Source organism: Cebus imitator, unplaced genomic scaffold (assembly GCF_001604975.1).
Source record: "Cebus imitator isolate Cc_AM_T3 unplaced genomic scaffold, Cebus_imitator-1.0 Scaffold267, whole genome shotgun sequence".
NCBI classification, from domain to species: Eukaryota; Metazoa; Chordata; class Mammalia; order Primates; family Cebidae; genus Cebus; species Cebus imitator.
In genome coordinates, this window is record NW_016107582.1 from 2924129 (window position 1) to 2951670 (window position 27542).

The 27542-nt window shown below is 36.1% G+C and overlaps 1 protein-coding gene across 1 annotated transcript in view; it reads right to left on the bottom strand.

Annotated features, from left to right (window-relative positions):
• DENND4C (DENN domain containing 4C) overlaps positions 1-25307 on the bottom strand; it is an 87816-nt gene extending 62509 nt beyond the window's left edge. The window contains exons 1-9 of the mRNA XM_037728516.1: positions 24986-25307; positions 19780-20032; positions 18457-18526; positions 16249-16421; positions 11686-11924; positions 9489-9555; positions 8373-8431; positions 7342-7486; positions 2651-2826 (exon numbers count right to left, since the gene is read on the bottom strand). Of these exons, the coding sequence (XP_037584444.1) occupies positions 2651-2826; positions 7342-7486; positions 8373-8431; positions 9489-9555; positions 11686-11924; positions 16249-16421; positions 18457-18526; positions 19780-20032; positions 24986-25290 (1487 nt within the window). The 5' untranslated portion in view covers positions 25291-25307. The remainder of the gene's footprint in view (positions 1-2650; positions 2827-7341; positions 7487-8372; positions 8432-9488; positions 9556-11685; positions 11925-16248; positions 16422-18456; positions 18527-19779; positions 20033-24985) is intronic.
• Between the last annotated feature and the right edge of the window lie 2235 nt (positions 25308-27542).

The window sequence follows — 27542 nt, forward strand, 5'->3', positions numbered from 1 at the left end:
AAAAAAAAAAAAAAAAAAAATCCCATAGTCACTTAGCTTCCAATACTCCCATCCTCTCCACTCCAAGGCAACCACTAATCAATCTACTTTCTGCCTCTAGAGATTTGCCTGTTTTGGACATTTCATATAAATTGAATCATAATATAAGGTCATTTAACATAACGTTTTCAAGGTTCATTCATGTTGTGGACAACTTAATTTTAAAGTCATTAAGATAGTATAATACTAGCAAGAGGTTCAAACAAATCAAAGGAAAAATTATTTTTATACATATCTATATAAATACAGAAACTGATATGTCATATCAAGTTTGGCTGAACTAAATAACAATATGAGAGAAGCAAAACCTCACAAATTTAAAAATAACCATAATATTTCATGGCCTCAGGGCAAAATATTTCATATACAAAAACCAAAAACAGTACTCCATAAAGAGAAATTAATAAATTTGACAAATTAAAATAGGCTTTTGTTTGTCAAAAGACACCAAAAGCAGAATGGAATGACAGGTCACAATGTGGAAGAAGCTATTTGAATGTATGCAGCAGACCTAGAATTAATTCCAGATTATATATACAATTTCTACAAATCAAAAGAAAAAGACAGTCTAACAGGAAAACAAACCAACAAAGGAACATACAATCCACAGGAGAGGAAAACAAAGGAGCACAAGATATGAAAATGCTCCATTTGCTACTAATTAAGGAAATGTGAACTAAGGCCACAGTGAGATACCATTACCATCAAATTACTAAAAAATTTAAAAGTCTGACCACAAATGTTGGCAAGGATATGAAACAAAGAGAACTCATCTGCCGAGGACAGAGTAAACTTGGGAGGATAATTTGGTATTAGCTAGTAAGTTGAAAATGCTCATTCCCTACCAAGCAACATTAGCACTTCCAGGTAATTCCTGGCTAATTTTTTATTTTATGTAGATGGAGTCTCAACACGTTTGCCCAGGCTTGTCTTAAACTGCTGGGCTTAAGTGATCCTCCTGCCTCAGCCTCCCAAAGTACTGAGATTAGAGGTGTGAGAAACTATACCTGGGCACATTTCATAACTCTTTAAACACAACTGAGCAGGGTGGGCACAGTGGCTCACACCTGTAATCCCAGAACTTTGGGATGTTCAAGACCAACCTGGCCAACATTGTGAAACCCCAACTCTACTAAAAATACAAAAAAATTAGCCGGCCATGGTGGCATGCAACTGTAATTCCAGCTACTCAAGAGGCTGAAGCAGGAGAATCACTTGAACCCAGGAGGTGGAGGTTGCAGTGAGCCAAGATCATGCCACTGCACTCCAGCACTCCAGCCTGGGCGACAGAGCAAGACTCTGTCTCAAACAAACAAACAAACAAACAAACAAATAAATAAATAAATAAAACAGAGCAAACACTTCAAATTTATGTTAGAAAATAATGTTTTGATTATCGGAAATTTTATAAAAGTTATTCAAAACTGGGCAAAATTAAGATTCTCCATGTTATTATATTCAGAACAGTAAATAAAATAAGGTAAAAAAAATCTGGGTATTAACTTCATAAATAATTATTTCTAAAAACACCACAATTAATACATTCCTGAAATAACTATTTTTCGGGGAGAGTAGTCTATAAACAACAAAATGTGTGCTACAAAAAACTATCAATTTATGTAACTTGTTCATTATTTCCAAACTGTAAGTAAATCTAAATATATGTAGGAGATACTACAGCTATACAGCTTCAAAATACAATGGTAGATCCATGTCAAAATTATATTTTAAGTTACAGTAAATGTCTTCTTACTTCTTTAGGGTATTTTTTTGGTTCACATAAAAATATTTTCCAACCAATTCTACTGCTGGGACTATTTAGGCCTCCAGATTTTTCTTATTTATTTTCTACCAATCTCAAACAGTAAAGAATAAAAGTGTTTCACAGCCTGGAAGTTGGCACCAACACTAGAAAATTTTTAATACTTACTGCCCTTTCCCACTTTTGGCGGGGGAAGCGGCAACCCTTAAACATCCATCCAGAACTATTTCTTTTATTAATGTGGTTTGCTACTCTCTGAACCCTCAGCTGTACCGCTGCCGTACTTATAACCTCCAGCAAACACAAACTATAACTGATTTTTAATACCAATTTCTATGCAGTAAAGAATAGATCCTTACAAAATTCAAATCCTGACAAATAAGCAAATGGTGTACTATCACCCTATACTGTAACTAAACTTTATCTCCAATGGATAAACCCATTTCACTTACATATGCATTTTGAATTAAACCTAGTGCCTTTATAAAAGAGATTCTAAGAGAGATTAAAAAAAAAAAACCACCTAGAAAGCACATCATCTCTTGAGCTCTGAAAGCAGTGTTTACCCATTACTTTTCAAACTCATAGTATCTTCTGATAAACATAAATATCTCCTGCTTACATTTAACATTGTTATCCAGACATAAACTATTATAATATTGAATATGATTTTTTCCGAATCACAGAGCGTTCCCAGATTCTGATACTTGCCCTGGTTGAGAGCTGCTGTATTTAAGATGAAGATTTAACAACTACCAAAAATAGCAAATTTCTAAATGCTTTCAAAGAACTATAACTATATATACTGAAAAATATAAATGTGAGATAATATAAAATGAATCAACTTACACATATAACATGTTCGTATCCAAGTCAATGCAAACAACATCTTGTGGTGGGTCATGAAGATCAAAATACCTTGAGTCAACTCCAACTATAAATGGTAAAGGTGCACTAAGCACTGCAGCCAGTGAAAGAGGACAAAGTGGAATATATGGGCATTGCCACTGAAATGGAAAGATCATCTGGGAAAAAAGTTTTAAAAAATTAACCAAATTTTAAATTTGCAATAGAAATTATATAAGTAACTAATATACTAAGCGGGACCACTGAAAAACAGGTAAGTCTGTTTTGTTTACCTTAAACTTCATTCCAAAACTAAATGACTATAAAATACTAAGCAACACTATGAACAAATGTAATTAAAATTTTCAAGCCATGGCAATGATCATAAGCACAGCAGAAATACTAATAGCTCTTTGCACGTTAACTTTTCTAATATCTATACAAAGCCCACATTCCAATTTTATGGAGAGTCAAAATATAATAAAATGACCCAAAATGTCATAAAACAAACTTATGATCTTTAACTCTTACACGTTTCATTCACCTATTAATTCTCAAAATTACCTCAGATCAAAATCCAACTAAAAGCATCAAGGATTAAAAAAAAAAAAAAAAAAAAAAACCTACTGATTTTTCTGGGAATGCTAATAGCTTATTAAAGATCTCAACAAAAAAATTCCTAACCGTTCAAATAAACATCAGTGATGTTTGACATCTTAAAAAACAGTCAACAGGCTGGCGCAGTGGCTCGCACCTGTAATCCCAACACTTTGGGAGGCCAAGGTGGGCAAATCACTTGAGGTCACGAGTTCAAGACCAGCCTGGCCAACATAGTGAAACCCCGTCTCTACTAAAATAAAAAATTAGTTTTTTTTACACAGGTGAGGAACAAATAAATAAATAAATTAATTAATTAAATTAAATAAATTAGCTCGGTGTGGTGGCACACGCCTGTAATCCCAACTACTCATGAGGCTGAGGCAGGAGAATAGGTTTAACCCAGAAGGCGGAGGTTGGAGTGAGCCAAGTTCATGCCACTGCACTCCAGCCTGGGTGACAGAGCAAGATTCTGTCTCCAAAAAAAAAAGAATACAGTCAATATAAAACATTCCTCTGTTCAGACATGATGAGACAGAAAAAGAATAAAAAGAAGAGAAAAAAAAAATTCCTCAAGAATCTTTACCTGTTTTCCTTTACAAAACTTTAATCGCATCATTTGCGCTTTTTTTAAAAAAAGACAAGTTTTTGATGTTTTTTAAAAAAGAATAAATAAAGTTAAGGCCAAATGCAGTGACTCCCAACACTCTGGGTGGCTGAAGCAGGAGGACTGCTTGAGGCCAGGAGTTCAAGACCAGCCTGAACAACAGAGTGAGACTCTTATCTCCATAAAAAAAAAATAAATGAACAAATTTTAGAAAAAAAAATTTTAATAATTACCTAGTTACTAAAATTTTACTGATGATAATATTTTTCTTGTACTATAAAAATCCTTGTTATCTTTCAAGGTCTAGTTCAATTCTCACCCTTATCCATCATTACTCAACCCAAAGAAATGCCTATAACACTTACTACCTCTGCCAGCTATTGCAGAGGGTTATTCAGGATTGGAATTTTGTCTTCAAACATTTATTTACTTAATATTTGGGCCCTTGCTATATACCAATCACTGTTCTACATAATGGGAGCTTAACAATAAATGAAACAGATCACTGTCTTCATGAGATTTACAGTTTAGGATAAAAGTTTAGGATACAGCAACTTTTTCTGTAAAAATCAGTAAATATTTTAGGCCCTGTGAGCCATATTCTCTGTCTCAACTACTTAACTCTTCCATCATGCATGAAAGCAGTCACAGGCAAGATATAAATAAATGGCCTATGTTCCAATAAAATCTTATAGAAATCAGTGGAAGGCAGGATTTGACAGGCAGGATCCAGCCATCGTTTGCAAACACCTTGTCTAGCAGGAAGAGAGGAACAAAAAGGAAAAATATAATAAATAAAATATTATGCTATAGGCTGAGCATCCCTAATTTAAAATCCAAAATCCAAAGTGCTCCAAAACCCAAAGCTTTTTGAGGACAAACATGACGCTAAAAAGAAATTGCTCATAGAAGCATTTAGGACTTAGGAGTCTCACATTAGGGATGTTGAACCAGTGTGTATTCTGCAAATATGCCAAAATCAAAAAAAAAAAAAAAAATCCTAAATCCAAAGCGCTTTTTTCCAAGCATTTTGCATAAAGGATATTCTACCTATATGTCAGGAAGTGACAAGTGCTATGAAAAAAAAAAAGGAAAAGGAAAGGAAAGCCAAGTGAAGGACATCAGAGTTCAGAGCAGGAGAGAGGAAAAGCAGGTTATATGAGAACAAACAGGACAGGCCTCATTAATAAAGTGACAACAGAGCTAAAACCTGAAGGTGAGAGATTTAACCAAGGGGATATATAGGAGAAGAGTGCTTCAGTGAAAAGGAACAGCTTGGGCAAAGGCCTTAAAGTATGGGGAATGCCTAATGCTTCCAGGACAGTAAGGCCAGAATGCTGGAGAAGAGTGAGCAAGAGGAAAAGTAGTGGAAAATGAGATCAGACTGCTGAGGGACAGAGCCACTCACAAAGGACCCTGCAAGAACTTCAGATTTCCTTGAGTGACAATTATCTTCTATTCAACAAAAGGTATCTAACAAACCTTAGAAAAAAAGCAATGTGTTAGCAAAATATGACATCCTTCTCTTCACCTTTGCCTTTTGCAACTCTATAGGGTCACTTTTTATAATGCTCTCGTACGTTTCATCAATCGTTGCTATGGGTCTCCATTAATTCTTTGATATTCTTTGACATTTAAATCATTCTCATCTTGAAGCATTTGTTTTGTCACCATTCTTTTCAATGTTCTCTTCTTCAAATGGTAACTGGCATAACTACCAATCATGACTTATAAATGATTTTGCATGCAATTCAGACAGCTTTCCAACATCAATTACATAAATCTAATATACTCTGGAATTTTTCATAAGAGTACCAATTCCATGTAGCACTTTTTTCAGCTGTTCTTGCACCATATTACTGAAATCCATCAAGAAACTAGGGCAACATGATTCTGACAAAGGGGCTTGAATAAACACTAATGTTTTATTTAGTAAGAAATATTTAGGTGGGAACTTACTTTCTTTTTTTTTTTTTTTAAACAGAGTCTTCAGCTCACTGCAACCTCCACCTCCCAGGTTCAAGTGATTCTCTTGCCTCAGCCTCCCGAGTAGCTGGAACTACAGGTGCTCACCACAATGCCCAGCTAATTTTTGTATTTTTAGTAGAGACGAAGTTTCACCATGTTGGCCAGGATGGTCTCAATCTCTTGACCTCATGATCCACCCGCCTCGGCCTCCCAAAGTGCTGGGAATACAGGCATGAGCCATCACCCCTAGCCTGGGTGGGAACTTTCTAAAATGTGTTCACCAAAAAATATTTTCATATTCTAACAACTTTTGCTTTCACATACAACTGTGATGACTTGGAAAAGTAACACTTAATGAGGATCCTCCTTATAAGCTGTTTCTTATGGTTATTATTGTTTTTAGTCCTAACAGTACTTCTCCAACCAGATAAAGATCTTAGAGACATACCCAATACAACAAGTATTTATTAAGGACCTACTCTGTGCTAAACAACTATAACAAGTGGTGAGAATACAGGAGTAAACAAGAGATCAGGTCCTTACTCCTAAGAGACTTACATTCTTAAAATGGGGAAGGGAAGAGAGCAGAGTCAACTATTTTAAATTAAACAATTAATGGGTGATAGGGTTGGAGAAGTGGAACATCTAAAGTTCTATACAATGGCCTATTATTAATGCCCTATATATTCAGACTTCATTTTTTTTTTTGACAGAGTTTCGCTCTTGTTGCCTGGGCTGGAGTGCAATGGCACGATCTCAGCTTGATTCTCCTGCCTCATGTCTTCCAAGTAGCTGAGACTGCAGGCATGTGCCACCACACCGAGCTAATTTTGTAATTTTAGTAGACACAGGGTTTCTCCATGTTGGTCAGGCTGGTCTCAAACTCCCAACCTCAGGTGATCTGCCTGCCTAGGCCTCCCAAAGTGCTAGGATTATAGGTGTGAGCCACCATGTACAGCAATCAAACTTCATTTTAAGTGCAATGGGAAGCCAAAGCGTTTTAAGCAGGGAACAACTTCATTTTTAACAACTTAATTTTCATTTATTATGCTTGACAAAAGAGCTAAAGCCTCTGTATATTATCCTATTTCACAATCACTTACAATTTCCATATATTACTGATTCACAATTATTAAAAGTTAAAATGGGGAGAAATTAACTATGTAATCATTTGCCTAATTTTAGAACAGCTGAAACTGGTCACAGCCTCTCAATACAATCAGCTTCATTCTCAGGCTTTATTATACAAGTATATAGTTTTTACTCTGGGAAGAACTCTAAAATATGAACAATTGGAAATAGACATTTTTCCTCAGATAGAAATAACCTTTGTTTTCTTTATATTTCCTATCTCTCTTTGCCAGTAGATTATGTTCAACTTTTACTGGGCCGGTAATTTTTCAAAGTTGCTTTTTAAACATTTGTTGTTGCTTTCAAAGTTGCTGTTTTTGAAGGAAATTCCCCTTTGGAGTAAAAATTACCTGTCAGTAATTTTGTCCTAAAAGGAAAATTCTATACTTACAGCTACAACCGCTTCAGCAACCCCAGTCAAGACTGCTGGCCTAAGAGAATGCAGCAGAATTTTACTCTCAAGTAAAACAAAGAGCAGCAGTGTTGCACAATTCTCAGGACCCAGATTCATTAGCAAGGTGCTAAAATTGGCTCCACTGAGAAAAAAAAAGAGAAAAAGAGATCATTGTGAACTATTTTGCTAAAACATGTTAAGATTTGCTTATTAAATTATTTCCTAAGTATTAACAGATTGAAAGTCTAGAGTTAATTTCAAGTCTTCACTTATTTATCAATGAAAAGTATCAAATTTAATAAGATCATATAACTGGGTCATTTAAACTCATCTTCTAGTGACAAAAGGCATTTATCAAAAAAGATTTCCCTGAATAGCCATTTGAGTTGAGCTTAGAAGAATGGAGATAAAGATGGGAGTAAAGGGGTGACAGACAATATATGCAAGGGCCCTGGAGCAAGAATAAACTGTTGTCATAGCCAGTAAGTTGAAATAAATCTATTGTGACTAAAGCATAGTAAGGGAAAGGGTGAAAACAGCAACAGAGTAGGCTGAAATTGAAATGATACTATTATATTTGCATTTTCAAAAGGACACACTGGCTACAGGGTGGATAAAGAACTGAAGAAAGATGAGGAAAAAGGTACCAAATAAGAGCCTAATAGTGAATTAGTCTGGGAAGACATCACGCACACCTAGTGTGATGCAGACGAAAAGAAGTAAATGGATTCAAGACATTTAGAAGGTTAAAATCAGTTCACCTTGAACATTTAGTTATGAACTAGATATGGGAAGGAGAGACGAGAAGAAAAGGGAAGTATCTACTATATGCAATCTTGCAACTCTCTTAACTGTTCCCATTTATAAAATAGCCTCACCATCCATCCAGCTATCAAAGTTAGAAACATTAAGGCTATATGTACCTAGTTTGTAAAATAACAATTAACTTTATTATACTAATCACTAAAATATTTTAAAGCATTCTGCTCCAAGTGAATAAATATATCATTTTAAATAGCAGTAATTACCTTAGTGGTAAAGGTGTAGAAACTGGCTGTGATAATATTAATGCATCATGAACTGACAGCTTAAAAAAAAAAAAAAAAAGATAAAGGTATATTAACCAAACCAAGAGATAAATTTCCAAACTGCTTTTGAAATCTATATATTTAGATCAAAGGTAACACTGAAAACATTAATAGTTTAATATGCAGACACACTTTTTGAAATGTACTAAAATATAAAATAATAGCAGTATTTACTAAGCAGTATATTAGTTCTTTCTCAGAATTTAATTTGACAGAATTTTGATTCACTTAATCAGTTAAGATACAATCATTTAAAATTTATGAAATCATTGCTTTTGAAAACCCTCAAATTCAGTTTTGCTCAACAGCCTGTAGGCAATTAGCAATTGCTTGGCACATTAATACTTGCGGAACTGAAATAACATTTAAGATCAACAATATCTGACTTAATCCTACCATATACAATGTTAAGAATGTCTTAGAAAAACTTTTAAATGGCTTCCCTCTATCAACCAGTGCTACTCAAAGTATGTTAAGTATGCCAGTATGTTAATTCTTACAATCCATAAAGATATAGTATATAAATGAAGAGCAAAACGTTAAGCAACTTTTATGACAATTTGACCTCTCTCCCATATCCAAGCACGTGATCAGTGGAACTACTACTATAGAGAGGGTACAGACCTGTTCGTGTTGCATATGTTACAAGCTATATATGCATATGTCACAACCTACGTCTGCTACTTACAGAAAATAAAAGGAAACTGGTCCTTCAGCATAGTACTATTATAGACCTTGTTTAAGTTAACCTCCTCCAACCATTGCTCAAACATGCCCAAACATAATCCTGGGTTTAAAATTAGCTACATAAAGGCCATGCAAGGGCCAAAGATGAAAATGTTATGAACCAAGGATTATAATTATTCCAGTTCTGTACACTCAAATCCAGAATCCAGTAAGAAAGGATGATCGGTAAAACTACAAAGCACAGAAAATCCAAGGACTTCGCGAATGCATACTGCTCCACCCCAAACCCAAAGGTATACAAAATCTACTCAGCAATGATGGGAGAAAACATATGCAAAGTTCTCCCCAAATATACTCTTTTTTGCTTACCTGGACAAGGATTCTCGGTCTTTGTGGTGAAGGAAAAGGGATGTTTTGCATAAAATGTGAAATGTGCCTAGAAAAAAATTTGAAATAAATATCATAATTACTTTTCTAAAATGCATCACAGGTTTTAACAAATCTTAAGTCTCACCATGTATCATCCCAGATATGACATGGCCATCTATAATATATGCAAAGTAAGCAACTTTGCTTAGTGTAAATGAATGTATCCATGCCCACTAAACTTCTGAAACACACAATGTATTTCCTGACTCAAAGTCTATATTTATATCCCCTATAATTATCAAATAAATAAAAATAACATAAAAATAGTTTTCATGAAAGAAGTGAATTTTTATAGCCCTGGTTATCAGTGCCAGTACAGGGAGCAACTAACTGTGATATAATGAATTTACACTAAAATTGAATTTAATCCCAGATGTACTACTCTAACTTTGAAAGGCCACCTAACCATTCTATTTCTGCACCTATAAAAATTGCTTCTTAAGGCTGGGCGCGGTGGCTCAAGCCTGTAATCCCAGCACTTTGGGAGGCCGAGGCGGGTGAATCACGAGGTCAAGAGATCGAGACCATCATGGTCAACATGGTGAAACCCCGTCTCTACTAAAAATACAAAACATTAGCTGGGCATGGTGGCGCGTGCCTGTAGTCCCAGCTACTCAGGAGGCTGAGGCAGGAGAATTGCCTGAACCCAGGAGGCGGAGGTTGCGGTGAGCCGAGATTGCGCCATTGCACTCCAGCCTGGGTAACAAGAGCGAAACTCCGTCTCAAAAAAAAAAAAAAAATTGCTTCTTAAGTTTCTTCAAAGTTTGAAACTCTTAGGAGTCACAAAAATGCAACATATTACTTCAACTGAAAAAAAAAATTGATTATATACATTGATTGTATTTTCACAAGCTATTCATAGAATCTTAATTTTTCAAAAGGTTGCTAAATTATCACTAACATTAAATTTTACTTCAAAAAACTTTAAATTAGTCTGACAGCTGAAAGTTTAACCCAGAACTATAAATCATTAAATTGCCATTTCAAGAGTACAAAATGAAAGTTGCAACCATATTTCAATATCAAAGTGTGATGAGTTTATGTACAGTACTCTTTTTAAAGCTGATTTTTGGACAGCATTATTTTTAAACCTTCACATAATTACCCCTACCCACTAAACTAGCATGATATTCTTTCTGCTATAATGTAAAAGTTCTGAAATTATAAGAAACATCTATGTTTACACATACTTTAGTACATTACAGAAAGCTCTTGACACATTTTGGTTTGTTAGCGGTATACATATATTATAAACTAACATAAACAGAAGTGAATGTGCCACTAGAAATCAGAAAAGATGGTTTAAAAAAGAGTAGCTCAACGTACATTTTTCTTGCTTACAAAAGATTTCCATGACAAAATGGACAAACTGAAGAGAAGGCTCAAGGAGTTCTATCAATGCTAAAACCAAAACCTCACTTTTAACATCAGCCAACTCATGCTTACTCATTTCTGTATCACTTTAGAGAGGATTTATGGTTAGAATTTATAGTGGCCACTTGGATGAGTGTGTGTGTGTATGTGTGTGTGTGTGTGTGTGTGTGTGCCCGTAACTATTTATCTTTTGGTTATTAGAAGATAAACAGAAAGAACAACACTCACAACACTCACAATAATTTATATGACTTACTTCTTCAGCTGAATTCTCAAAAGATTATTTGGCCATCATTACCACTACTATCCAATTTTAAGTTCACAGTCAATGATTCAGGTGAAGACAGGAGTAAGTAAAAAGTTGGTGTCTCATGCCTATAATCCCAGCACTCTGGGAGGCAAAGGTGGGTGGATCATGAGGTCAAGAGTTCAAGACAAGCCTGGCCAAGATGGTGAAACCCCTTCTCTACTAAAAATACAAAAATTAGCCAGGTGTGGTGGTGGACGCCTGTAATCCCAACTACTCAGGAGGCTGAGGCAGAGAATTGCTTGAACCCAGGAGGTGGAGGTTGTAGTGAGCTGACATCGCACCACTGCACTCCAGTCTCTTGAGTAGCAAAATTTAAATTTAAATTCAAAAAAGCTGGGTGACTGTAGCCTTTCTTCCCTTCCAACTTTGCTGCTAAAAGTTACACAAACAATGAAATGTGTATATTTATATACCCAGTTTTCCACCAGTCATCTTTCTAATCATTATACATACTTTTCAATGGGAAGAGGATGTGGTCCAGACACAGAAAGTTTGTAGATAAACATAAGAAATTTCCTAAAAGCTTCAAAAAAAGGCCAGTGTGAGAGTAAACAAATGCATTTGTTTGTATTGATGGATTTGGAGACCATTTTTCTCTCCACAGGCGTCAACAGGCCCAGCTGCATAAGCTGTTTCTCTGATAGAAGTTCCCGAGAGTATGGTTCATAAAATTGAATGGCAGCTCCATATACCTACAGAGTAAGAGAACTGTTATAAGATTTGAGTTTGTTTTAAAGTATTAACTTTTCTTTTTCTCTTATTACACAAGAAATATTTGCTTGGAGTACACTTATACAGATAAATTACCAAAAAAAAAATCTTACCCAAAATTCTATCCCAGAGATAACCAGATTTTTATGTAAATCCCTCAAGATTTTTTCCACTGCAATTTTATATATTCAACTATGTATCTTACACAAAAATGGATGGTAACCTCTTGTAACTTGCTTTCATTTTTAAAAGTGAAATTTTTTTTACCTAGCTCCTACCCTAGAGCATGAACTCTAATGACTCGCTCAACACATTTTTTGTGTTTTGTGTGTTTTTTGTTTTGTTTTGTTTTTTGGGGTTTTTTTTTTTTTTTTCTGTTTTTTTGACGGAATCTCGAGCTCTGTCACCCAGGCTGAAGTGTAGTGGCCGATCTTGGCTCACTGCAACCTCCAACTCCTGGGTTCAAGAGATTCTCCTCCCTCAGCCTCCCAAGTAGCTGGGATTATGAGTGCGTGCCACCACGCCCAGCTAATTTTTTGTATTTTTAGTAGAGGCAGGGTTTCACCATGTTAGCCAGGATGGTCTATATCTCCTGGCTTCATGATCCACCCACCTCGGCCTCCTAAAGTGCTGGGATTATAGATGTGAGCCACCGTGCCCGGCCCAGATTTTTTTTAATTGGGTTAAAATATACATAACATAAAATACACCACTTTAACCATTTTCAACCACTTTAACAATTCACTAGTGTTAAGTAACTTCAAAATGGAGTGCAACCAGTATAACTATTCATTTCCAGAACTTTTTCACTATCCCAAACAAAAGCTCTATAACCCTTAAACAGTAAATTCCCATTCTCTTGCCCTCAATCCAAGTCCCTGATAAGCTCTATTGTACTTTCTGTCTCTATAAGTATAGCTATTCTAGGTACCTCCTATAAGCGGAACCATACAAAATTTATTCATTTGTGTCTGGCTTATTTCACTTGGAATAATGTTTTCAAGATTCATCTATGTTGTAGCACATACCCAAATTTCATTCCTTCTTAAGGAATAAATAATAATTCCATCATATGCATATACCACATTTTGTGTATCCATTCATACGCTGATGAACATTTGGATTGTTTCCTCCTTTTGCCTATTACGAATAATCCTGCTACAAACACTGGTATACAAGTATCCTCTGTTTGAGTCTCTGCTTTCAATTATTCTGGGTATATGCCTAGGCATGTAAGTGCTGGATCGTATGGTAATTCTATGTTTAACTTTTGGAAGGGGTTGCCAAATTGTTTTCCACAGCAGCAGCATTTGATTTTCTTATCAGCAATTCACAGGTTCAATTCCTCGATATCCTCGCCTTGTATGACATTAAGATACAGCTGACACTCCTCTGTCTTAAAACTCTTTACTCCTCTGTTGTCTTTGTATTCCCTAAACTTCTAATGTACACTTCTATTTAGAAAATTTCATTCTCTCATGGTTTTAACTATAATCACTAGACTAAAAAAACACAAATTTTTACCTGATCGAAACTCAGACTCCAATATCCACCTGGATGTCGTACAGGCATCCCAAACCAATATTTTCAAAAGTGAACTCATTATCTAAATATTTCATCCAATATGCCTAATCTTACTCAGTTATGTCATACAATCCCCAAGCTAGAAATTCTGAAGTCAAACTCAATTCCAATTCCACTTACCACATATCAAAGCAACTACTGAGGCCCTAACTGGTCTCAAGTGAGAAAAAGCATTTTAGTGAAAAATACACTGAAGAAAGAGTCGTTCAGAGATAATATCTGATCCTTCAAAAGTTCCCCACTTCAGGTAAAATGTCACAATCTGTATAAGTGGCATGATGTTCTCAACTCCTGATAGTACCTGCTGTTCCTGCTCAACAATACAGAGCTACCAGGCACATAGACTAGTTCATAATTTTGTGCCTTGGTATATTTTGCTTAGCCTTGGTACTTCCTCTGATCTGTCCATTCCTTAAAACACTGCAAAGAAATTCTATCACTATACCCATCCCCTTCTCCCAACAATCAATCCTTACTTCTGTATTTTATAAATCTTGCCAAGTATTTAGTTATTATATATATCACAATAACCCTTGCCTTTACACACATACCATTCCCAGATACAATTATTTCAAAGTGATCTCCAAGTTTTTAACAAGCAGTATGACAAATGTATAAACATAAATTTTACACACCTCAATGCTTCCATGTTGCTATCCCCTAACTAATGAATAAACCAAGCAGATCACCCAGTATCCACATCTCAAATGAGACTTTATTGTTCTCTACTGTCAAAGTATATTAGGTAACTCTTAAATGTTTGGAGATCTTAAAATTTTCAGTTATTTTTACTAATTTCAGCAGGAGAAATTATAAATGATTATTAAGCTAACAGTTAGTTTAGTAGTAGGCAATCAAGTTAATACAATATTGATCTTCACTCAGCATTTTCTATGTTCCAGGCACTATGCTGGATACTTTACATACATTATCTTTAACATACTGATTATAAACGTGTAGCCTGTACCTGTAGAATGAGGTCATAGATATATTTTGTTTCATCCACATGAGTCAGTTCAGGGTATGTTTTTCCAACAAATATTGCCTATTTTATTAAATTTCCTTAGAAAGTTTTCTATTTTTAGGCCGGGCGCGGTGGCTCAAGCCTGTAATCCCAGCACTTTGGGAGGCCGAGGCGGGTGGATCACGAGGTCAAGAGATCGAGACCATCCTGGTCAACATGGTGAAACCCCATCTCTACTAAAACTACAAAAAATTAGCTGGGCATGGTGGCGCGTGCCTGTAGTCCCAGCTACTCAGGAGGCTGAGGCAGGAGAATTGCTTGACCCCAGGAGGCAGAGGTTGCGGTGAGCCAAGATCACGCCATTGCACTTCAGCTTGGGTAACAAGAGGGAAACTCCGTCTCCAAAAAAGAAAGTTTTCTATTTTTAAATTTCTACTCCTATCAGCTTTTTATTATGAATACTGTTTATTTTTGCCTTCTCTTCTTTATAAATCAGTTTATGTCATTATTACTGTTATATACAATGTATGTTTTACATCAGACAATAAATGTCTTTTCTCTTTTTTGGTTTTTTTGTCTCTGGTGTTCCATCATTGCACTATGATATAAAAAGAGGCGGAATAGGCCAAGCGTGGTGGCTGACACCTGTAATCCAGCACTTTGCGACACCAAGGCGGGTGGATCAGCTAAAGTTAGGAGTCCGAGACCAGCCTGACCAAGATGGTGAAACCCTATCTCTACAAAAAAAAAATACAAAATTAGTCGGGTGTGGTGGTACATGTCTGTAATTCCACTACTTGTGAGGCTGAGGCAGGGGAATCACTTGAACCTGGGAGGCAGAGGTTGCAGTGAGCTGAGATCACGCCATTGCACTTCAGCCTGAGAAACAAGAGTGAAATTCCATCTCAAAAAACAAAACAACATAAAAAGGTGGGATTATTCATTTATTTACTTGTTTACTTTTCTCTGCTGCAGATTCAGAGTGCATCACTAATCTGAAGACTCAATTTTTTCATCAACCTTGGAAAACTCTCAACCATTAGCTCTTAAATGTAGCTTTGTCCTTTTCTAGTCACTCCTGCTGGAACTCATTAAACACCTATTAGACCTTCTAATTTTTATCTGCTACATTTTTTGACTCCTTTTATGTTTTACATTTGTATGTGCCACATTTAAGGTAACCTATCTTCCACTTCACTAATTCTCCCTTCAGGTGTGTCTTATCTCTGCTTTTTTTCTTCTTTTGAGACAGAGTATCACTCTGTAGCTCAGGCTGGAGGGCAGTGGCGCAATCTCAGCTCACTGCAAACTCCGTCTCCTGGGTTTAAACGATTCTCATGCCTCAGCCTCCAGAGTAGCCAAGATAGTTCTTACATTATTTCAATAATATTTTAATTTATAACATCTTTTATATTATCATTCTGTGATTTCAATGTCTTGAGGGTCTAACCCAGCTTTTTAATTGCGTCTCTTGATTCTTTCTATGGTACCTATGTCTTCTATTTGTCATCATCATCTCGAGTCCTGGGTTTTGAAAGTGTAGAGAAACTTTATCTTTGCTTCTGTAAAGTTCCCGAGGTATCAATATCCTGATAGCAATTTTCATGTGGATTTCTCATCATGGGGATGACAGTGTAAATTTAAACCAAAATGTATCATGTCCAAATAATCCAAACATTCAAATAAAACTTGTATTAACCACTTTATAAAATAAAAACATGGCAAAAATAGGTTTAATCAATGATGCAAAAACATACCTTTTTGGCTGAAGAACCTGTCAACACAAAAGTTGAAAAAACTGGAAGTGGATATTTGGTTTCTGGATCCCAGCACTCAATAGTGGCTCCCATAGGAAGGCAGAAGAGAGGTACATCTGATTCTGAGAGTGGAAATGACTCATAGTCCTCTTCTGGATATCTAAAAATTAAACCTTTTGAAGAATGAGACAACAATAAATGTTTTAAATAGTTACTTTGCCATAAATTACATATGATAGATATTAATGGAATATTTTAATACCAAATTTCATGGCAATACTTGTGTGGTATTTTTAAATCGATTTTTATCTTGCTATAACAGAAACTACAAGAAACAAGTTTGCCCCTGATATTTTACCCATGGATTTATAGTTCATTGTAACATAAAAATGTATTAATATACTACTTGAGACTCCATTCAACCAATCTTGATCACCAATCAATGTATTTTCTTCTACACATGCCAACAACTTACGAAAAATCGTAAGAAACATACAAAAAAATTTACCAACTATTTCAGTTAGTCTGTGAAAAATTCAGGGAAGAGACAAGTGTTATCAAATAATACTGAGGCAACAGAAATTATCATAGCCCCTAAACTCATCTTGAGAGAGAAGCAGGGTAAAAGGCATGCAACATGAAAAGTAAACGAGACAGAAACGTTGTGACTAAGTACAGAGTACATGAGACCCAGAAAGTAGGAGCAAGGGGCACTTTGAGAAGCACAATGAAGCCCCTTCAGAATAAATTACCTACATGGCATCAGTTCATTAGCCTCTAAGGACATCAATACATGGACCATCTCCAAGTGAAAAACTTCAAAATCAGTAGTAGAATTTTGAGCCCAAATTCAGTATCCAAAACTCTCTATTCTAAAGTAAGTGTCTCATATCAAATAACTGAATGCTTTTTTACAGCTTAAGTTTTTTAAGTGATATCCCTCCCCACAAAAAAAATTAAGAAATCACATACAATCAACATATTACAGCAGTATTAACAGTATCACTTCTTTTTCTTTTTTTTTTTTTTTTTTTAAAGACAGAATCTTGCTCTGTCACTCATGCTGGAGTGCAGTGGTGCAATCACAGCTCCCTGCAACCTCCACCTTACGGGTTCAAGCAATTCTCATCTCTCAGCCTCCCAAGAAGCTAGGACTACAGGTGTACACCACCACGCCTGGCTAATTTTTGTATTTTTAGTAGAGACAGGGTTTCACCATGTTGGCCAGGCTAGTATCAAACTCCTGGCCGCAAGTGATCTGCCCACCTCAATCTCCCAAAGTGCTGGGATTACAGGCATGAGCCACCATGCCCAGCCTACAGTATCAAATTTTAAAATAATACTGAATTTTATATTTTTTAGCTGTTGCCATTATTTTTATATGGTAAATTAAATGGTTTGGTTCATTAGTATGAATGTTGTTTCATGAAAGGCTACAATTTTTGGATATTGATTTGCCTGACTTCCCTGAAGTAAAACTTTATTTCAAGAACTGTGCAAAATCAAAAAGTAATTAGCACTGCTTCGTTTCACAAAGAAGTATTCCAGTATCTTTTCTATTTACAACTGGAGCATACCTGTATTTTCAGTTTTTATCCCACCATACCAGTGGGATGAAGAGGTGACACTTAAATCTTTACAGCCCTTGACACTTTAATGTGCAGTAAGAATGTGGCGATAGATTTCTCAAACACTTCATGGCAGAAAAGTTTCTCAGGCCCTCCTCTCCTCCATATAGCTGATTCTTTGCAACAAAGGAGAAAGGAAGCAAGTCCACCTTTCATGGCAAGTAACATGTGGTTTCAAATCAGACACACAGAGATAAGAAAAGGAAATATAAGAAGTAAAGATGCAGTTGACACCTTTCTGATTGCCAAAATATAAAAGGTCAGAGAGTAAACAACTTTCCATTATACTGTTAAGTCGATTAACGCAGACCAAAAGTTTGAATGTTTATTCCACATATGTTTGCTTTGGATAAATGTTTAAATTAAATTAACAGCATGTTTGGTGGGGGTATTAATATATCTATGTATATGTAATGTATTTAAGAAAACATTTATCTTTATATGCTATAATTATAGATAATTTTATGAATAGATCAATTCTACAAACTATATAAGGGAATATACTTTGTTTCTTTAGCCAAATGTTAATATGCACCAATAAGTACAGCAATTGAGACAATTTTTTTTTAAATTCACTTACCAGCCTTATATGCTATTGCATTTGAAGCAGGTACAGACTTCTTATAACACAGAAACACGCTGGAACCCCACTGTAAAACATAAATTAGGTTTATAAAAAGACAAAAGAGTGAAAAGAAATTCATTTTGTTGGATATTATCTAAAGATTCTTGTTATTTACTCAGGAGAGTCTTTAAAATATGTTTATATGACAAACTACATAGTATAAAATACATCACAGCATGAAGTTCAGAACACTGAAATAAGAGAGTAAGAAAACAATGCTACAAAAATCAAACTAGTATGAAGGCAGTTTCAAAAGATTTAATTTTGCAATGACCCAGAGATTGCCCCTGCTTGTAAGACACAGCACAAAGTGGAGTGCGCACTGGAGCCCAAAATGAGGAAGACTGGGATCACTGGAGTGCTACGAGGTCATCACCTCCAGAGGCAACCCTGTCTTCACTAATTGGTCTGAGTGCATTTGTCACCTCCGTCTATATAACATTAAGCTAATATTAGTTTGACTTGAAGGTATTTTTCAAAGTAAATCTGAACTAAAATAAACTGTAGTCTTTAAAAACTATGAATCAAATGTTTATGTTCATTTTCCTCTTCACTAGAGTCCTTTTAAAAAGTAAGTATGCACAACTGCAATATTTTCTCTTCAGCCCAAGAGTTCAGGAGCATCCTGGGCAACTTAAGGAGACTCTGTCTCAAAAAACAAAACAGGCAGGCATGGTGTCTCACGCCTGTAATTCCAGCACTTTGGGAGGCCGAGGCAGGCAGATCACTTGAGGTCAGAGGTTCAAGACCAGCCTGGCCAACATGGTGAAACCCTATATCTACTAGCCTGTAGTCCCAGCCACTTGGGAGGCCAAGGTGGGAAGATCACTTGAGTGTGGAGGGTCAAGGCTGAGGTGAGCTGTGATCACACCACTGCACTCCACCCTGGGAAACAAAGCAAGACTCGGTCTCAAAAAAAAAAAAAAAAATTGAATGAATGAATAAATCAATATAAGGAGAGCCCCTACCATTCTATCCCTGCAGTTATCCCTGAAGATACCAGTGAAATCCAAAAGGTAATAAAACCTTTGTTAATGTAACTCAAACAGTATTAGGATTAACTCCTCCAAAAATATCCCTGACTTAAAGATGAAATTATTGTAAATCACGGGATGGGATTTTAAACATTATTATCAATCATAAAAATTAGGAAAAAATAAAAACAAACATCATGAAAATATAAAATGTGAGTAAAGTATATACCCAACAGTAAACAGCAATCCAAAACATATCCTTTGTTTTCATATGAAACTTTGAAAATAAAAACTTTATTCTTACCATTCCACAATTTAAGTTTTTATCAACTTTGCAGAAGGTATGAGGAGGAGTTTCTCCTTTACTGGTTACAATAACACAGATATCAGTTACAGCCAAGGAATTCTGGGGTCGAACTGGAGGAGCCCTTCGATAAGTGATAAAGATTCTTTGTGAAGTAGTTGAACTATTGTTGACATTGGCACAGCGACCATAGGGTGTGGCTAGGATCACTTCACATCCTGGAATAAGCCGTTCTTTCCCTTCATATAGAACTCTGCATGGCAGGAAGGAAGGGAAGAAATAGATATAGATACATACATACACACAAACATATGTACCTATATATATACATACTACATACATTTCAGGTTAATGCTGATTTTCTTCTTGAAACCAAGAAAATTTTTTTGGTTTCTCCTATTGTTTCCCAATCTCCACTACAAACCAAATTTAAATTATTCCTTTGGGAACTTTAAGTCTCTTAATTATTTTTCAAAAGCCAAAACATAATTTGAGAAATGTAAACAGGATTGAACAACTTGATTTTTTTATTGCTTAATAACAAGCAACATATGAAAAAAGAAACAGGAAACACCACAAACGTCTTCAGGTCAATTCCTAGACGTTTCAACAAGTATTCAGATGTTTTCATAAAAATTCCCTTCATAATTTGTCAATGTTTTAGCTTTAAAAATTATTTGAAAACTATAAAACATTAAAGAGCTAAATAAATAAGACATCTTATGCTTACGGACAAAAGACAATATTGGTAAGATGGTAATACCCTCAAATAGATCAATAAAGTCAATGCAATTTCTATCTAAATCCCAGCTGCCTCTGTTTTTTCTTGTCAAAGCAATCTGGAAAAAGAAGAAAGGTGGAGGACTCACGCTTCCCTATTTCAAAACTACCACACATTTACAGTAATCGGTGCAATGTACTGGCATAAGGATAAACATATAGATCAACAGAATTCAATGGAGGTTCCAAAATTAAGCCTTTATATTTGCATCTGTTTATTTCAACAACGGTGCCAAGACAATGCAATTAGGAAAGAATGGTCTTGTCAACAAGTGGTGTTAGAATAACTGTATATCTACATGCAAAAGCATGAAGCTGGACCCCTTCCCTGTACTACTCATCAAAAAAACTAAAAATGGATCAAAATTAATGTAAGAACTAAAACTATAACAGTCTTAGGAAAAAAACAGGGATAAATATTTGTGACCTTAGGTTAGACAAAGCCTTCTTAAATATAATACCAAAAGTACAAGCAACTAAACATGCTAAGTGAAGAAAAATAAAAAAACAGTCACAAAGACCACATATAGTGATTCTGTTTTTATGAAATGTCTAGAATAGGCAAATCCATAGACAGAAAGTAGATTAATAGTTACCTAGGGGTAGAAGGTGAGAAAGACTACTAAACAGCAACTGCTAATGACCATGGGGTTTCTTTTTAGATAGATGAAAATGTTCTAAAATTAATTGGGGTGGCAGCTGCACAACTCTGTAAATAATACTAAAAATCACTGAATACACTTTAAGTAAATAAACTGTGTGACATGTGAACTGTATCTCCATAAAGCTGTTAAAGCCCAACTAATATTAAAATATACTATAAAGCCTCTATATTTAAATCAGGAGAGTATTAGCAAGTAAGTGAACAGACAAACAGAAGAAAAATCTAGTATATGATGATGGTCATATCTCAATATACAAAGGGAAGGATAAATTTTTAAATTTAATAAGCAGGATTTAGATAATTGGATTGTCATTTGGAAAAAAATAAAATTCTGTCCATACTTCAGACTATACACCAGAAGGGGATCCCCCAGTGGATCACAGATCTAAACATAAGGAATGAAATCATACTAGTGCCAAATAGAAGTATACCTAGCAGTTCCAAAAGACTATGACTCAAAATCTAGTAGCAATAAATATGAGAGTAGAAAAATGAACTACATAAAATAAACTTTACATGACAACAAACACCATAAGCCAAGATAAAAGACAAGTTATAGAGTTGAAGAAAATACTTGGCAACTTATTTCACAAAAAGTTCATCTTCCTAATACATAAAAAAAACTCCTTTTAAAAAATCAAGGTAAAGATTAAAAATCTGTTCATAGTGTAAGCAAAAGAAAAAAGAAAATCACCCATTAAACATATGTAGAAATGCTTAACCTCAATGAAATTACTGTGATATACAATTAATCTCTGTGAGATTGACAAAAAATATAAAAGTCAGACCACATACTTTGTTGATGGGATGTGGATAAAAAAGCACTCACATATATGGCAAAATATAAAATGGCACAAACACTATAGAGAAAAATTTAGTAACATTTAACAAAATTATATGCACATTTATACTTTAATCCAGCAATCTTTCCTAAGATCTACCTGAAAACATACCTCCAAAAATATGTAACAATAAATGCACAAAGTTATTCATCAAGTATTCTTTTAATATCACAAAACTGGGAACAACCCAAATGTCCATCAGTAGGGGTTTTGTTGAATAAAGTAAATACATCCACACAAATAAGTATTATACAGTCAGACAAAATAATGCAAAAAATCTTCTATTCAGATACAGACTGATTCCCAGTACATACTCTTAGGTGAAAAAAGCAAAGTACAAAATAGGATATGGAGTATCTACATTTTGGCTCCTACTTCCTTTCAATTAGCTTAGTAAACAAACGAAAAAATGTCATTTGTTGGCGACAAGTATATTGTTCATTATTCTATAGTCTATCATCTAGGAGAAAAGGATGCTTGTGTTTATTATAATAGTTTATCAACTTTCCATATGTCTGAAGTTTCTCAAAAAACAAAAGAGCTGGAGAACCAAATCAGCTGAAAGTCAATGAATCTGATAAAGAGAAGAAAATAAGAATTGTGTATGGTCTATGATTCTGTATCTTAAGAAATGCAGCTGATATATAAAACAACATACTGCCCTGTTCAGATTATACAGACATGCACCACATAACGATGCTTCAACCACAGACTACATATACTAAGGTGGTACCATAGATTAAAATAGAGTTGAGAAATTCCTATCACCTAGTATGTACAATACTATATCTTTTATCATTAGAGTATACTCCTAGTTACAAAAAAAGTTAACTGTAAAACAGTCTCAGGCATAAGAATGCCATCTGGAATACCTCCTAAAGGTATCATAGAGCTTATAACAACTCTATGTGGGTTACTACCCCTGAAGACCTTTCAGTGGGACAAGATCTGGTGGCAGAAGGCAGAGACAGTGATGATACTAGCTCTCTGTAGGCCTAGGCTAACGTGTCTTTTTGTCTTAATTTTTAACAAAAGAGTTTAAATAGTTTAAAAAAAAAAAAAAAAAAAGCCAGGCACAATAGTTCACACCCATAATCCCACCACTTTGGGAGGCCAACGTAGAAGGACTGCTTGAGGTCAGGAGTTCAAGAACAGCCTAGGAAACATAGGAAGATATCATCTTTGCAAAAAACTTTCAAAATAAGAAAACTGTATTTTTAACCAGCCAGGTGCGATGGCTCACACCTGTAATCCTAGCACTCTGGGAGGCCAAAGTGGGCAGATCACCGGAGGTCAGGAGTTTGAAACCAGGCTGGCCAGCATGGTGAAACCCTGTCTCTACTATAAAATAACAAAAAGATTAGCCAGGCATGGTGGCAGACACCTGCAATCCCAGCTACTCAGGGAGGCTGAGGCAGGAGAATCACTTGAACCTGGGAAGCAGGTTAAAGTTGCAGTGAGCCAAGATCATGCCACTCACTGCACTCCAGCTTGGGAGACAAAACGACTCCATCTCAAAAAAGAGAGAGAGAGAGAGGAAAAAAAAAAAAAAAAACCCCAAAGTTTAAATACCAAGCCAGTCCCAGCTATTCAGGAGGGTGAGGCAGGAGAAGGATCACTTGAGCCCAGGAGTGCAAGGCCAGCCTGGGCAACATAACAAGCCTCCATTTAAAAGAAGGTTTTTTTGTTTTTTTTTTTTAATTTTTGCCGGGTACAGTGGCACATGCCTGTAATCCCAGCACTGTGGGAGGGAGAGGTAGCTGGATCACTTGAGTTCAGGAGTTCACAACCAGCCTGGGCAACATGGAGAAACCCCACCTCTACAAAAAACAAAAACAAAAAAATTAGCCAGGAGTGGTGACACACACCTGCTACTCAGGAGGCTGAAGTGAAAGGATTATCGCCTGAGCCCAGGAGGCGGAGGCTGCAGTGAGCCTAGATTGTGCCACTGCACTCTAACCTGGGCAACAAAGTGAGACCCTGTTTTGAAATAAATAAATAAATAAATAAATAGTAGAAGAAATTTTTTTAAATAGAAAAAAACAATAAGGATTTAAAGAAAGAAAAACATTTTTGTATAGCTGTATGGTATTTGTGTTTTAAACTAAGTATTACTACAAAAGAATCAAAAAATTAACAAAACCTCTAAAAATTTATAAAGTAAAAAGATTACAATAAGCTAAGGTTAATTTATTAAAGTCTACAGTAGTGTACAGTCATGTCCTAGGCCTTCATATTCACTCACCACTCACTCACTGACTCACTCAATATATCACATGTATATATGGTAAAGTATTACAGGTATTCTAAAAGCACATAAATTTTACAGAAGAGTCAAGGTAGCCATTTGGGCTGTGCTGGGTACAAAGGTCCACTCTGTAGGCTTTTACAAAAAAGAATGACTTCATTGGTAGACTAGATACGAGATATTTCATGAAAACTGTAACACTTATCTGTAAACACCCTCCTCCCAGCACTGAAAGCCACACAGTACAACTGTATTTAAAACAGGACTGCTCTTTTGTTAAACAAGAACAGATCTTCACAAGAACTCACTATATAACCCAAGCAGCTCCTTAAAATTACAGTGTCTTTATTACAGCTTCTCATTCTATCGTGTTTAATTAATCAACTTATTTGATTAGCACAACAGAAACAAAATGACATTTTAGGGTCTTATGTCTTCATTTTAATATTCTTTTGAGAGCAAATGATCTATCAATTCAAGTGCAATACAGAGAAATTCAATAAGGGTGGATACAAACATGTAATATATTACTATAATTAATCCTGAAGTAACAATACAACTATAATAATAAACTATCAATAATAAAACTATCAAGGATTTCAAATTTCTACTTCCATGAGTCTTAAATAAATTTTTTTCTTTCACTACAGCAAAGAAAATAAGTCACCATACCCAATATCTGTAAGGGGTGGTTTATCTCTCCCTCTCTTGTAACAGAGGAAAAGTTCTGGGCTTTTCAGACTTCCATAATTCAGGTTTGCCTGGAGAGCTGATGGAGTAGCTTCCACACAGGTGTAACCTTCAGGTACTGTTTCTCCAGCTGATTTGATAATAACAGCAATGTCTGTAATTGGAGCTTTAGGTCCAGTTGACTTAGTATCTAAACGATTTATTTCTTGATCCAAAAGGGTAGATGTGTCAGTGAGACCAGCTACGACAAAGTAGTCTGTCACTCTTGGTCCTTTGTCTTCTATCATGGCTGCTACTATATTTCCTAGAAGAGGGAGAAGAAAGATATCAATAAAACACTTTATCCTGACAAAAATTAATATATCCCTGAGTTAACAATCATCAATTAGCACACTTCTCAGCTGGAGTTATAATCAAATTGTCATTCTGAGATGAAGGCTATTTTTATCATCCCGTCAGATTTTACCTCCTACAAAGTACAAGTTAACAACATCAATTCATTTGTAACACAACTATAATCTTTTCACTTGTGTAAGGCTCTATTAAGAGTAATCTCCCGGCACAGTGGCTCATGCCTGTAATCCTAGCATTTTGGAAGGCCGAGGCAGGTGGATCACAGGTCAGGAGATGGAGACCATCCTGGCTAACACGGTGAAACCCCATCTCTATTAAAAATACAAGAAATCAGCCTGGCGTGGTGGCATGCTCCTGTAGTCCCAGCTACTCGGGAGGCTGAGGCTGGAGAATCCCTTGAACCGAGGAAGGAGAGGTTGCAGTGAGCCAAGATCACGCCACTGCACTTCAGCCTGGGTGACAGAGCAAGACTCCGTCTCAAAAAAAAAAAAAAAAAAAAAAAAACCCAAAGTTTAAATACCAAGCCAGTCCCAGCTATTCAGGAGGGTGAGGCAGGAGAAGGATCACTTGAGCCCAGGAGTGCAAGGCCAGCCTGGGCAACATAACAAGCCTCCATTTAAAAGAAGGTTTTTTTGTTTTTTTTTTTTAATTTTTGCCGGGTACAGTGGCACATGCCTGTAATCCCAGCACTGTGGGAGGGAGAGGTAGCTGGATCACTTGAGTTCAGGAGTTCACAACCAGCCTGGGCAACATGGAGAAACCCCACCTCTACAAAAAACAAAAACAAAAAAATTAGCCAAGAGTGGTGACACACACCTGCTACTCAGGAGGCTGAAGTGAAAGGATTATCGCCTGAGCCCAGGAGGCGGAGGCTGCAGTGAGCCTAGATTGTGCCACTGCACTCTAACCTGGGCAACAAAGTGAGACCCTGTTTTGAAATAAATANCTAAAAATATAAAAATTAGGCTGGGCACAGTGGCTCACACCTGTAATCTTAGCACTTTGGGAGGCCAAGGTGGGTGGATCACCTGAGGTCAGCAGTTCAAGATCAGCCTGGCCATGATGGAGAAACCTCATCTCTACTAAAAATACAAAAATCAGCTGACTGTGGTAGCGGGCACCTATAATCCTAGCTACTCGGGAGGCTTAGGCAGGAGAATTGCATCAACCCGGAGGGTGGAGGTTGCAGTGAGCCAAGATTGCTTCACTTCACTCCAGCCTGGGCAAAAAAGAGAAACTCCATCTCAAATAAATAAAAAAATATTAGCCAGGCATGGTGGTGTGCACCTGTAGTCCCAGCTACTCAAGAGGCTGAGGCACGAGAATCACTTGAACCAGGAAGGCGGAGGTTGCAGTAAGCCGAAACTGTGCCACTGCACTCCACCCTGGGCAACAGAGTAAGACTCTGTCTCCAAAAAAAAAGTCAGGCCTGGTGGCTCATGCCTGTAATCCCAGCACTTTGGGAGGCTGAGGTGGGTGGACTGCTTGAGGTCAGGAGTTTAAGACCAGCCTGGCCAACATGGTGAAACCCCATCTCTACTAAAAGTACAAAACTTAGTCAGGTGTGCTGGCAGGTGCCTATAATCCCAGTTAGGCTGAGGCAGGAGAACTGCTTGACCCTGGGAGGCAGAAGTTGCAATGAGCTGAGACAGCACCACTGCACTCCAGCCTAGGCAACAGAGCAAGACTCCATCTCAAACAATAATGGTAAAAAAACTATCAGAGGTGGACTATGGTATTTTCCTTTGAGCCAAATGCCTTAATGAACAATATTCAGACCATTCAAAATATCGTTCACTTTTAAGTTACAGGAGTTTTAGAGCTAAACTCCACATTTAAATAAATTGAGTGCATCATTAATTAGTCAAGATCTAAGATCAGAAATATTAAAGAAATAGTAATAAATAATCATTAAAGCAGTTTCTTAACAATCCAGTTATAACTCTTTGCTTTATAAACATTAAACTTTCCACAAACACAATGTAAAATAAGGAAGCTTAGGAATCATTAAATATTTTATATCTAAAAATACCAGAGCATAAGAAACAAAAACCAATGAAACCATTCCCACAATCAAGATAGTGAAACATATCTGTCAACACCAAAATTTTCTTTTTCCACTTTCATTATCTCTCCTCCCCAGGCAACAAGTTATCTCCTTCCTATCACTATAGATAAGTTTCTA